The sequence below is a fragment of the Lampetra fluviatilis genome, chromosome 39, assembly GCF_964198595.1.
Source record: "Lampetra fluviatilis chromosome 39, kcLamFluv1.1, whole genome shotgun sequence".
Classification (NCBI taxonomy): Eukaryota; Metazoa; Chordata; class Hyperoartia; order Petromyzontiformes; family Petromyzontidae; genus Lampetra; species Lampetra fluviatilis.
Window position 1 is genome coordinate 7,337,017 of NC_136313.1, and position 12,663 is coordinate 7,349,679.

The 12,663-nt window shown below is 46.6% G+C and overlaps 1 protein-coding gene across 1 annotated transcript in view; it reads left to right on the forward strand.

Moving 5' to 3' along the window:
- The first annotated feature begins 2,397 nt into the window (after positions 1-2,397).
- The window catches only part of CNTLN (centlein), a 32,088-nt gene continuing 21,822 nt past the window's right edge, over positions 2,398-12,663 (forward strand). The window contains exons 1-9 of the mRNA XM_078874589.1: positions 2,398-2,439; positions 3,622-3,714; positions 5,426-5,514; positions 6,029-6,113; positions 6,685-6,819; positions 7,349-7,528; positions 9,676-9,809; positions 11,189-11,351; positions 12,146-12,310. Coding sequence (XP_078730715.1) covers positions 3,628-3,714; positions 5,426-5,514; positions 6,029-6,113; positions 6,685-6,819; positions 7,349-7,528; positions 9,676-9,809; positions 11,189-11,351; positions 12,146-12,310 — 1,038 coding nt within the window. The 5' untranslated portion in view covers positions 2,398-2,439; positions 3,622-3,627. The remainder of the gene's footprint in view (positions 2,440-3,621; positions 3,715-5,425; positions 5,515-6,028; positions 6,114-6,684; positions 6,820-7,348; positions 7,529-9,675; positions 9,810-11,188; positions 11,352-12,145; positions 12,311-12,663) is intronic.

The following is a 12,663-nucleotide window of genomic DNA, read 5'->3' on the forward strand; positions in this document are numbered from 1 at the left end:
GAGTCTGTCTTCCCGAAACGTCGTGAGAATTATTTTATTATGCTTTATTTTTATTATTTTATTATTTCCCTTCTACGTGACTTTACCGAAAGAACCAAGAAGAAGCGTTATAGAGATCGCGTGACGTGAGGGTTCTGCCTTTGTAGTGAGGGTTGTCAGTGGACGCCGAGGAGGGGGGAGGAGGCGCCTCGCCCCCCCATGTGGAGTGACGTCAGCCGCTAATTATTATTAATGGGGGGTCTATTTGGATGACGTCACCTCTTCATGATTATTAATGAGGAGGCTGTTCGATGTGGAGTGACGTCACGTGCTCGTGATTATTAATTAGGGGGGTCCATGTGGAGGACGTAACCTGTTCATGATTACTAATGAGGGGGGCTGGTTGACGTGGAGTGACGTCACGAGCGTTGCACACAGACATTCTTGGCTCATTATAGTAGGTAATAATATGCCTGAAAAGTATTAAAATGGCTATTAATCCCCACAAACTTTGCTTTTGTGACCAGGACTTTACGCGAAGGAATGACACAAATGCACACCACGTTTTCTCATTTAAAATAGGTACATTTCTAAATATCACTGTCCTGGTCACAAAAGCACAGTTTGTGGGGAATAACAGCCATTTTCTGTACTTTTGAGGTATAAGCAATTACGAAATAACACTTACTACCCAAGAACAATTTTTTTTTGTTACACAGTGTTATTTGTGAGGGTGGGGGGGGAGTACTCCATGTTGAGTGATGTCACGAGCGTGAAGGACAGACATTCCTGAGTGATTATAGTATTAGATGTATTACTTGAATTGGCATCTCAGCATCCGATGGCTTCAGGGTCTGCTTTGGCCCCGAGGAAATCGTGGAACTACACATTTCTATGGCAAAATTATACGTTTTGATTTAAAGCTTTCGTGACTGCAGGGATTCATATTGTTGGTTATTTCGGTAAAGTTACGTAGAAGGGAAATAATAAAATAATACATATTATTTTATTTTAATACTTTTTTTTTATATTTATATTTTATTTCCCTTCTCCGTGACTTTACCGAAAGAACAAAAAATATAAAAAGAATACGTTTTACAAGATTCAAAATTGCTCATGAAAGACCTCTTGTTGTTATAAAAAGTCAGTGCGTGGGAGTGATATTGTAAATTCACTGCTGGAACACGTTAACAGCATAATTCTGTTTTATTTCTCCACAAATGCAAGTATTTTTTTTTACACAAACCATCGTCCGCACGGCCTTGGGGGAGTGAATCATCAAACTCAGCCGCATTAATATTCTTTGTGTCTTTCGGTAAAGTTGCGTAGATAGGTTCAAATAAAAAAAGTACTTTTTGGTAATTTTATTTTCATTAAATAAAAAGAAATTTTAGTTTATTTTCTTTTCATTAATTTGAACATATCTACGTGACTTTAGCGAATTCCTGCAGCCACGAAAGCTTTCAGTCAAGATTCAGCCGCATTGGTGCAACACAAAGCCGTCAAAGCGTGGATCGATACCACTTTACGACGTGTAGTGATTATACTTCTGGCTATTTCTTTACGACGTGTCGTGAAGCGCATCGCTTATCGATACTTCTTCACGGCTTGTCGTGAAGCGCGTTAAAGCTTCACGTTCTATTTCACGGCTTCTCGTGAAGCCCCTCTCGTTACTCCTTCACGACGTGTCGTAAAAGCGAGTCACGCCCCTCGGGTTCTACTCCTTTCACAAGACGTTGTCGCCCCACGTGACCGCCCTTACGGCTTGCCGTAAATTAGGTCTCCGTTCAAACGGCCGCGGGCTCTCTCGGTCGGCGGTCCCGCGCGCGGGGTGAGCGACTCGTGGTGAGGCTCGTGGTGAGGCTCGGGGTGAGAGGCTCGTTGTGAGGCTCGGGGTGAGGCTCGGGGTGAGGCTCGTGGTGAGGCTCGCGATGAGGCTCTGAGGGAGACTTCTGAGGGAGCTCTTCGACACCGCGCGGAGATTTAAAGTGGCGAGTTAGCAACTCACTCGAGCGCCAGCCCATGAGCCCTGTCCGCCCCGTCAGCGTGTGGACGTTTAGTGCGGATTTATTTTAGTCTGAAGATTTGAAGCTTTCGTGACTGCAGGGATCAACGCCCTTTGGTTCTTTCGGTAAAGTCGCGTAGGTAGAAAATAAAATAAATCGCGACGTTTCGATCGCATCAGGTGCTGAAGTGGGTCGGTGGGGGGGGGTTGGGTCCGCCGTTGCTATGGCGACGGTCGCGGGCGGCGCGCCCGGCGCGGTTCGCCGCGGGCGCCGGTAAATGAAGCGGAGCAGGCGACAGGTGACAGCTCAACACGTGACACGTGACAGCTCAACACGTGACAACACGTGACCACTCAGCACGTGACAGGGGACAGCACGGAACACGTAACAGGTGACAGCACGTGACACGTGACCACTCAGCACGTGACAGGGGACAGCACGGAACACGTGACAGGTGACAGCACGGGACACGTGACCACTCAGCACGTGACAGGGGACGGCACGTGACAGGGGACAGCACGGGACACGTGACAGCTCAGCACGTGACAGGTGACAGCTCAGCACGGGACAGGGGACGGCACGGGACACGTGACCACTCAGCACGTGACAGGGGACGGCACGTGACAGGGGACAGCACGGGACACGTGACAGCTCAGCACGTGACAGGTGACAGCTCAGCACGGGACAGGGGACGGCACGGGACACGTGACCACTCAGCACGTGACAGGGGACGGCACGTGACAGGTGACAGCACGGGACAGGTGACAGCACGTGACAGCTCAGCACGTGACAGGTGACAGCACGGGACACGTGACCACTCAGCACGTGACAGGGGACAGCACGGGACACGTGACCACTCAGCACGTGACAGGGGACAGCACGGGACACGTGACCACTCAGCACGGAACAGGTGACAGCTCAGCACGGTGACCGCTCTGTCCCGCTGCTGGGCGTGGCGGTCATTTGACCATACTTCACCGCGCTGGTCAGTCTGCCTTGGTGACTGTTGGCCGTGACTCGCCAATCCCAGCTCGCCACAATGTCAATACGGACAAAGATCCCCCGTGTAGCGGAAACGTCGTCGTACTCAGATTGTAAATGTTGTGGCTTGGCTCTCCAACACACAACCGGTGTTGCTGTACTAGTGACGATTTGGCCACGTTCTGTTGACGTGACAACCCTTACTAGTTGGCTGTGTCGGGTGGTGGCGGGTTGTAACGACACATTTTTATAGTTACGCGATCTAACACAAAATAACCTCCCGTGTAGCAGACTGTTGGGGCAAGTGCTGTTAGCGAGTAGCACCTATGAAGGCCGGAACGGCACACACGAGCACACAGAGACACCAAGTGGATTACACAGTGTCTATATTCAGCTGGTAGTATCCTTTATTCAACCAGGAGATGAAATGCAGACCTGATGAGACACGTGATGAATTGCCTCTTGCAAGGGCCACATGTCTTACATCATGCAATTTAGAACACAAGAAAATATTTTTTTATGTTTAAAACACAACAAATCTACACTGTTTTTACAATAACAACGCAGAGTATAACGGAGCTAAGTAAAGAAGGTGAATTGTAAGGTCAAAAAAAATGTTTGACTGACAATGTCACGTTTTGCCCACACCTTGCAGCCATCCATGGCTTCTAAGAAGCCGAGCCAGGCTGGTGTGCATCAGCTGGAGGAGGAAGTGAAGCAGCTGTCGGAGGAGCTGGTACAATGTCAGGTGAGACGGATGGGTGCTACTCGTGACTCACGCATAGTTCACACCATCATTGTCATCAGTCTTTTTCACACTTTTCCGTTATTTTATTGGCAAGTTTAAAATCCTTTTTTCTTTTTTACCAAGGGCCCACTGAGCTGTATTATAGCTCTTTTTTCAGAAGCGACTTGGCCACAAATGATAACTCAACGAAGTGGCTTATCACGTAGAAATGTATTGCAACCAAACGCTCTTCACGCATGTTTCTAAATGTGGAGGGGAAAACCGGAGGACCCGGGGGAAAAATCCACGCGACCACGGGGAGGACATGCAAACTCCAAATATATGTACAGGCATCGTCTGGGTCAGGATCAAACGCACGGCCTGTATTCCAGGCGAGATAGCACCTCGCCACCGTGTCGCCAAGATACTAACTGCTAACTTACTCTGCTTTATGGTAAACTTTGCATTTACACCAACTCAACGTTCCTGTAGTGTGCCTTTAACCACAACTTGCTAAGCTGTATTGAAGCAAATACGACATTTTGATTTAAAGCTTTCGTGACTGCAGGGATTCATATTCTTGGTTCTTTCGGTAAAGTCACGTAGAAGGGAAATAATAAAATAATATAAATATAAAACAATACAAATTCTTACGACGTTTCGACTGCAACACAAACAATCATGCTGTGGATTTCACACTTGATGATGATTGCTTGTGTTGCAGTCGAAACGTCGTGAGAATTTTTATTGTTTTATATTTATATTATTTTATTATTTCCCTTCTACGTGACTTTACTGAAAGAACCAAGAATATAAATACGACATTGTTTTAAATTTACTACAAAACCTCAGGGGGACTGCATTAGCAGTAACATGGCTACCCTCAACTTGAGCTGAGGCCAATTACAGTATAGTTGAAATTGTTAATTTACCATAAATTGTAATCACAGTATAATTTCTATTGTATCTAGCAATGCTGCTCTAATTGTAATGTATTAACCCCAGATCTTAGCAGAGGTGGGACAAAGTCATTGTTATGCAAGTCCAAGTCGAGTCGCAAGTCATCAAATTCATGACTCGAGTCTGACTCGAGTCCAAGTCACATGACTCGAGTCCACATCTTATAGGTGGGACAAAGTCATTGTTATGCAAGTCCAAGTCGAGTCGCAAGTCATCAAATTCATGACTCGAGTCTGACTCGAGTCCAAGTCACATGACTCGAGTCCACACCTCTGGATCTTAGCACTTTGTTATAAAGGAATATGTACAATATGCATTATTAAATAGTTAGAAGGACCATTGAGAAGTTATACTCGTAGTTTTTCGGTAAAGTCACGTAGGTAAAAAATTAACTTAAAATGTATTTGTATTAATTTTAATTTCATTTTTTACCTACGTGACTTTACCGAAAAAACTAAGAGTATGAATCCTTGCAGTCACGAAAGCTTCAAATCTAGAATTGAGAAATTAACCTGAGCAAACCTCTGCCTACCTACAGTGTTTAATTGTTTGGCTTTGTTGCATACTTGATTTTGCAATGATGAATTTTGGCTTACACAATCCAGAAGCTCTTTTATAGTGTAAACAACCTCAGGTATGTACGTATTTATGTTGAACTTGTTTCGCACCGTACGTAGCCAACCGTGCTAATAGGAGGTGCTGTACCGCATGAATTGTGATTTTGACCGGAATGATGTAAGCATGCCAACTGATGGAGTGATAATGTTTGCAGGCAGACAAGGAGTTTGTGTGGTCCCTGTGGAAGCGCCTCCAGGTGGCCAATCCAGATGTCTCTCAAGCTATCAGCCTGGTGCTGGAAAGGTGCTCCTCCTCTTAGCCGATATCTTATCGTACAATTTTAATTTTTGGAACGTTGAACTGCCACATCTCAAGGTGGTGGTGCAGGAGTGGGGGAGGGAGTGAGTGTGGAAATAAAAAGGAAAGGATTGAGAGAAGGCAGGGGAGGTGTGTGACACATGGCAATGCATACAACATCTTGGAAGACGATCATTTAAATGCTGTATGCAGTAATTCTACATGGGCTTGTGTTGTATTCCATCGGTTTGTATGCTAACTCGATTGAGAAAACCGAAAATTATTTGGAAGAATTGTATCCAAACATAATACTAATTTATGTTGGAAAATAGAATTAAACACATTTTACGTGGTATTAAAATGAGCATATTTTTTATTTTGGAAACCATTGACATTTTCAGGATATTCATCGTGAGTTGATTGTAATTGTCATGAAAATAAAATAAGATACATCCACTAAATTGATAAAAAAAACTAAATAGTACATTATAGTGAACTTACATCGCATTGTGGGATGCAGGGAGAAGCAGAAGGCTGAGCACAAGGACAGGAAGGTGCTGGAGATACTGCAGGTCAAAGACAACAAGATATTCGAACTTGAGCAGGTGAGGTCCTTGGACTTTCATGGTCACGTCACTTTCTGCGGTTGCCAATGGGCAACATGCACCACCTACACGGTACCCTGTCCGCTTGGATGGCACTGTTCAATTCGGCTCATTATCTTTCAGGGGTTAATGCATTGAGTACTACTGTCTGAAAAGTGGTTGTCCGATGGCTGCACGAGTGTGAGGCGTCGGAATGTGGAACTTTCACTCCTGCCACAATACTGCTAAAACACTGCATGTATGTATGTTGAACTTCTTTCGCTTCTTTCGCACCGTACGTAGCCAACCGTGCCAATCATAATACACTCCCACAGATATGATTCTGTAAAAAGACAACAGTAGTTGCTTTTTGTATAGACTAGTCCCTGCCATAGGTATGTGTAATTCCCACCACTGACTCAGGACCCCAGATGTTGTTTGTGTTGGGAGACAATAACATTGTTTTTATTTACTTTGTCATTGGGCTGTCAACTGTTTGAACGAAGGCTGCCGACATTTTGGTGACAACCAAACCGACCCATAGATGAATCGATTGCCCGACTGAGTGACCTGACATGCCGGTGTGTTTCAGCGTGTTGGAGGGCAGCAGCAGGAGGTGAGCAATGTTGTGCAGAGGAAGCAAGCGACGGACGAGCAGAACGCTGCGCTGCAGCAGCAGTTGTCGAGCCTGCAGGCGCAGTATGCAGAGCAACGCGCAGAGCTGCAGGTGAGCGGACTCCTCACCTCACCGCTCGCCATCATGCCAACCTCCACGCTCACCCTCTACTCAGCTGCGCTGCCCGCCAGAGGTCGCAATCGGGTACCCGATACCCGTACCCTACCCGATACCTGGCTACCCGTACCCGGCCGGGTACGAGTACCCGTTTGCGACCCTGGTGCGGCCGGGTACGGGTACGGATAGGCCGTGAGTCACTGGTGAGTCACCGTTTGTCACTCATTTCCCAACGTCTTGTCTCTTCTCACAATTCAAGTTCCTAGAATCAACCCACCCGCGCCTGCAACATGGCTTCATCCCAGAGGTTGCAATCGGGTACTCGTACCCTACCCGATACCCGGCCGGGTACGGGTAGCCGGTTATCGGATAGGGTACGGGTACCCGTTTGCGACCCTGGTGCGGCCGGGTACGCGTAAGGAATCAAAACCCGTTTGCGACCTCTGCTGCCCGCCCCCACTTCGTGTGTGACGATCCCTACCGCCGCGCGTGCGGCGCGCGAATCGCGCGTTTGGGTCTGCAGAAGCTGCAGGCCATGCACGAGCAGAGCGAGCGTCTGACGGAGCGGCTGCTGCAGGGACACGACGGTGAGAGGCAGGAGCTGCAGCAGCGCTGCACGCAGCTGGCGGTGGAGGTGGAGACCCTGCGCGGCCGCGCGGAGCAAAGCAGGCAGCAGCAGGAGGCGGCCGAGCAGAACGTGAACGTGAGGAGGCCGCCGGGGACGCCGTTTACATTCGCTCCTTCCGTAACCACAGCCGATGTCAGTCGTAGACACGTTTAACTGGTTATCGTACAAGTAGAGCCCTTTTGATATCCACTGCTGGATGAGGGCCCCTCCCATGCCATGCGGGTCATGGGGGTTATTTTATTGTACTTCACGTTCGGTGAAGGCAGGGAGCTCAGATATAGAAGTATAGTACAGTACAACGATGTCCTCTGCTGATACCGTAGGCCTGCAGCAACCTAGCACAGCTGTTTTAGGCGTGGTGGTTGCCCATCGAACACTCTACAGGCTCAATGCTGCTCATCTTCCGAGATCTGACGAGATCTGGCTCATTGCAAGTAATTTGCTCATAGGCATAAATGGATTCTTTGATAAATATCCATTCTTACTCTCACGATGCAGCCATCAAGTTCTGTGTAAGAACCAATTACGGTAAAAGCTCGATATAACGCGGGCATCAGGGGGACATGAATAACACTTGGGTTATTGGCTACTCACGTTATAATGAAAAATGCACCCTGGAAAGTTGCTGAACCCACAGATATCTTTATGTAAGATACATCATTTCGAAAAAGACACACACTGTGTATTTACAAATAGGGACATTAAGGGCCATCGATAAATGACGTCACGCACGTAGGGGGGAATGGGGGGTCAGACATTTGTGACGATGGGCGGGGGGGTTTAAAAATGTGACGTCACATTAAAATGTGCAACTTTAAATAAATATAGACAACACGTTCTACTTAATTAAATAGACTTTTTAATAAATGTTTTCTCCTACAACATCAGAGTGCAGCGCCACATTAAAAATGCACTACAATGACAATAGTTTAAAGCGATTTGAAGCATGTTTTATTTTTTTTGGGGGGGGGGCAGAGCTTTGTAACGTCATATTTGAGGGGGGGTCTGACTTTTTGTGACGCCGTGTGACGAGGGGGGGGGGTCCAAAATCGTCCAAAATCGCGTGACGTCATTTATGGACGGCCCCTTACTCAAATTTACATGTAAAATCCCTCTGGCGTATGCTGCCCTCTGCAGGCGTATAATACAATGAGGCTGTGATTATTATGATAATTATTATTCCGCTGCGATTGCTGCTCATGTAATTTCAAACATTCAGTAAGTAAGAGTTTAGTTTTTTCTGGAAAGCCGGACTTGGGATGTTCTGTCAATCACCTGTGAGTTTTTGTGTTGTGTGTGGAGGGAACGCGAGTGATTCATGGCATCCTCTTTGCAAAGCACGTGTGTGTGCGTACCCGATTCGTCACATTGCCACAGGTGCCTTCTCGATGATGGCCACCCAACTAACATGTAAAATGCGACCTTGGGTGCAATTTCCATTATAACGCGAGTAGCCAATAATGCGGGTGTTATTCATGTCCCTCGATGCCCGCGTTATATTGGGCTTTTACTATAATTGGTTCTTCCACAGAATTAAACAGAAGTTAATTTGAATCATTTTTTAGGGGCTGCATGCATTGAATCCGCAGTAGATCAAAATCCGCGGTGTAATGGGGGACGCTTCATTATTATAATTATTGGGCTTTTACTGTACAGATAGTCCCCGAGTTACGATGGTCCGACTTACGATATTTTGATCTTACGATGGCGATAGCGATACGACAAAATTGTAAAATATTTTACATTTCGCGCGGCAGGTGCGTACTGTACAGTACAATATGATACGTTACGATACGTTCAATGCATGTATGATACATAGCTTTAGCGATTTCATTTTAGGGTTATCACGATACGATACATTTAATGCATGTTAAAAGTCTTTATAGCAGATAGGATTGTTTCCTGAAAAAAAATTATATTAAATTGCAGTTCATATAGGTAGGCTAAGAATTTACCTTGTTTTTTTACTTTACATTTTACTGTGCAATACAGTATTGTAATTAATAAATACATACAGTATATAGTTTATACAGTACGGTACTGTAAATTGCTCTGCTTTGCTAAATTATCACCATTTTTTAAGACTCCTGGGTAGGCTAGGCCATCTTTGACTTACGATATTTTTGACTTACGATTGGGTCGTCGTAACGCATCTCCATCGTAAGTAGAGGACTACCTGTATTTGCAATTCACCTCTTACCTCGTCGTGCTCGTGCGCTCAGAGACTGGAACAGGAGTTAAGGGAGTTGCGGCAGCAGGCGGAGGAGCGGACCAATCACTGCAACGAGCTCCAAGCCCAGGTGACGCTACGCCAGGCTCAGCTGTCACGCAGCAACGCCGAGCTCGCCAAAACAAGGTGACTCAAAAGGGAGATGCAAACCTGAAACTATTAATTTTTATTTTACCAGGTGTAGGGGCCACTGAACTGTACAGCTCTTTTATTCAGAAGCAACCTGGCCACAAATGATGTATAGTAGCCAAATAAACGCATGATGCTGATTCTAAATGTGGAGGGAAAAACCGGAGGACCCGGAGTAAAATCCACGCGACGGCGGGGAGAGAGACACGCAAACTCCAAGTATACAGCAGGGGTCGGGATCGACCGCACGACCTCCTGTATACCAGGCGAGGTAGTTAACATCTCGCCACCGTGGCCGACAACCACACAGCACGAAGACGTTGTTGCTTTGTACACCGTGCCTGTGTGTGTCCCTGGCCGTCTGACACGAGTCTCAAGTTTTCTCCACGAGATAAGTTATTTCCCAGCGTCAAAACTTGACTTTTAGTTGCGTAATCGAAAGTGCCCTCGACTGTCATTTCTGAAGCATGCTTGTCATATCTGTGTTGCATCACTACAGTGTTATCACTACAGTACCAATAGTCGAATGGCATTTTATTTACTAATTACTCAATTGCAAATACATATAGCAATGAGATTCACTGAGCCTCATCTCGATAAGCAAATGGCGTAATAATATATCAGGGGCACCACACTCCACCTGACTTATTTACACGCCATTACTGCACCCTGCAACTATGACCGCATCAACCGGAATGCATCCAGACTCCTCTGATCTCAGAAGCTACGTTTGAAACTGGGTAATGCTTGTTGCAGCAGAGGGCAGTTTAGCAATATACATTGTTGTAGCGTACTGTGCTCCTACGCGTATGCTACCCACCTTCAGCAACCCACACTGACCAGTGCGGTGAAGAATAATCATCTAGCCCCCACGCTTTGCAGGCGTGGCTTGATAACATATCTGACAATGTACATTACATCCTGGCTTGCACCTCACCTAGGTTAACTCAGCCTATGACATGTACCTGGTGTTTGTATATCAATCAGTGGGGAGGCGGTGCTTATGCTGGCCTTAACCATTTCGGAACTGGAAAAAAAACGAAAATAAAATAACTTTATCGGTACCGAGGCTCCCACAAGGCCATGCATGAGGGAGTGTGGCACAGTTTGGCTCTAGCTATCATAGAGTGCGGTCTTGTCGCTACAGTTCTCTGCGGTGAGTACGTTGTATTTTTAAATAACGGCGCTACTACGCCTCTCTAAATAAAATTAACGCTGAGCCGCTTACGCGTTCCAAAATTCAGCGGTGAACGGGACCCACACCCAGCAACTTGCTGACGTCTCAGAACAGGAAAGGGTTAATAGGTGCTCACTAACAGCATTTGTCTCAGCAGCTATTCAGGCTGACCGAGCGATGCTCCTGTTGCCATCCGCAGGGAGCAGCTGCAGGAGCTGCAGATCGACCAGCGCCTGCAAGCGGAGCACGCCGCACAGCAGTCGCAGCTGGTGGAGCAGCTGCAGGAGCTGACCCGCGACACGCAGCGGGTGCTGCACCAGCAGGAGGAGACGCACAGGGCTGAGAGCGCCTCGCTGCAGCAGGTGCACAGGGGCGCGTGCCACCACACGCATGGATAGCGATGATGATGATGATGATTTTGATTTGAAGCTTTCGTGACTGCAGGGATTCATATTCTTGGTTCTTTCGGTAAAGTCACGTAGAAGGAAAATAATACAATAATAAATCTTGTTGTGGATTTCACACCTGATGATGATTGCTTGTGTTGCTGTCGAAACGTCGTGATAATTTTATTGTTTTATATTTGTATTATTGTATTATTTCCCTTCTATGTGACTTTACCGAAAGAACCAAGAAGATGATGATGATGTTGATGATGATGATACTTTGTGGCTGAGGCTACGGTCCCCATAGATTTGTGGCCAAGTTAGCTGCGTCCTGTGTAAATTTTTTGAGCGGCGTGCCGCTAATTGTTTTTAATTGGTGTATATATTATCTGCTGTGACACGGATCAGAAATATGGACATTGATGCAGAATATGGAACAAGAGCTGAAATATTCGCAAAGAACCCTTGAGAGATGCCTACTTGGAATCACATTGAGAGACAGAAAGGGGAGCACATGGGTTAGAGAAGATATGCAGATTAAATGTCACTTTGACTGCTAGTGGGCTTGGGCCAGACTCATCGCTTGAAGAGATAATGGCAAGTAGTCGAGACTTAAAAGCTGGTGGGAATGAGCACCAGATGACGTCGACCGCGGAGATGGAGTGATAAAATCGGTTCATGTATAGATGCTAGGTTGATTATTATGTCGCAGAACTGTAAGAGAGGATGACATCGTTGATGATGATGATGATACGAATTGCTGTCTGTAGATGCACGATGAGCTGCATCTGCGCTACGAGGCGTTGAAGGCCAGTGTGGTGCAACTGAGGCATGGCCCCTGCACCCCGAGCTCACAACCGCAGCAACCAGACCAGATGCAGGACGGAGGTGGCGGCAGCAGCAGCAGGCAAACCAACCTTACTGGGATGCAGCAGGTAACTCACATGCAGGAGTTTGAGGTTTCTAACCAATACAAGTGAGACGTAATCCAAAAACAAACTCCGTTTGTACAATAGGTTGGTACCCATGGCTTTGCTGCTCTTAAAACTGAAAAATATGATCCGTGCCAGCCTCAATAAGTGCTTGCTAACAGTCCTTGGCCCAACAGGTTATAAAGAGGCGGCACGGGGGGATATGTGTCTTTGTGTGTGAGATATGGATGTGGTGCGGTAGTGTAGTGGTTAGCACACTGCTACGAACCCAGCAACCAAAATTCGATTCCCTCTCACAACCAATAATCGTGGGGAATGTTTGAACCAGTCCTGAGCCTCCCCTAGGTCAACTCAGC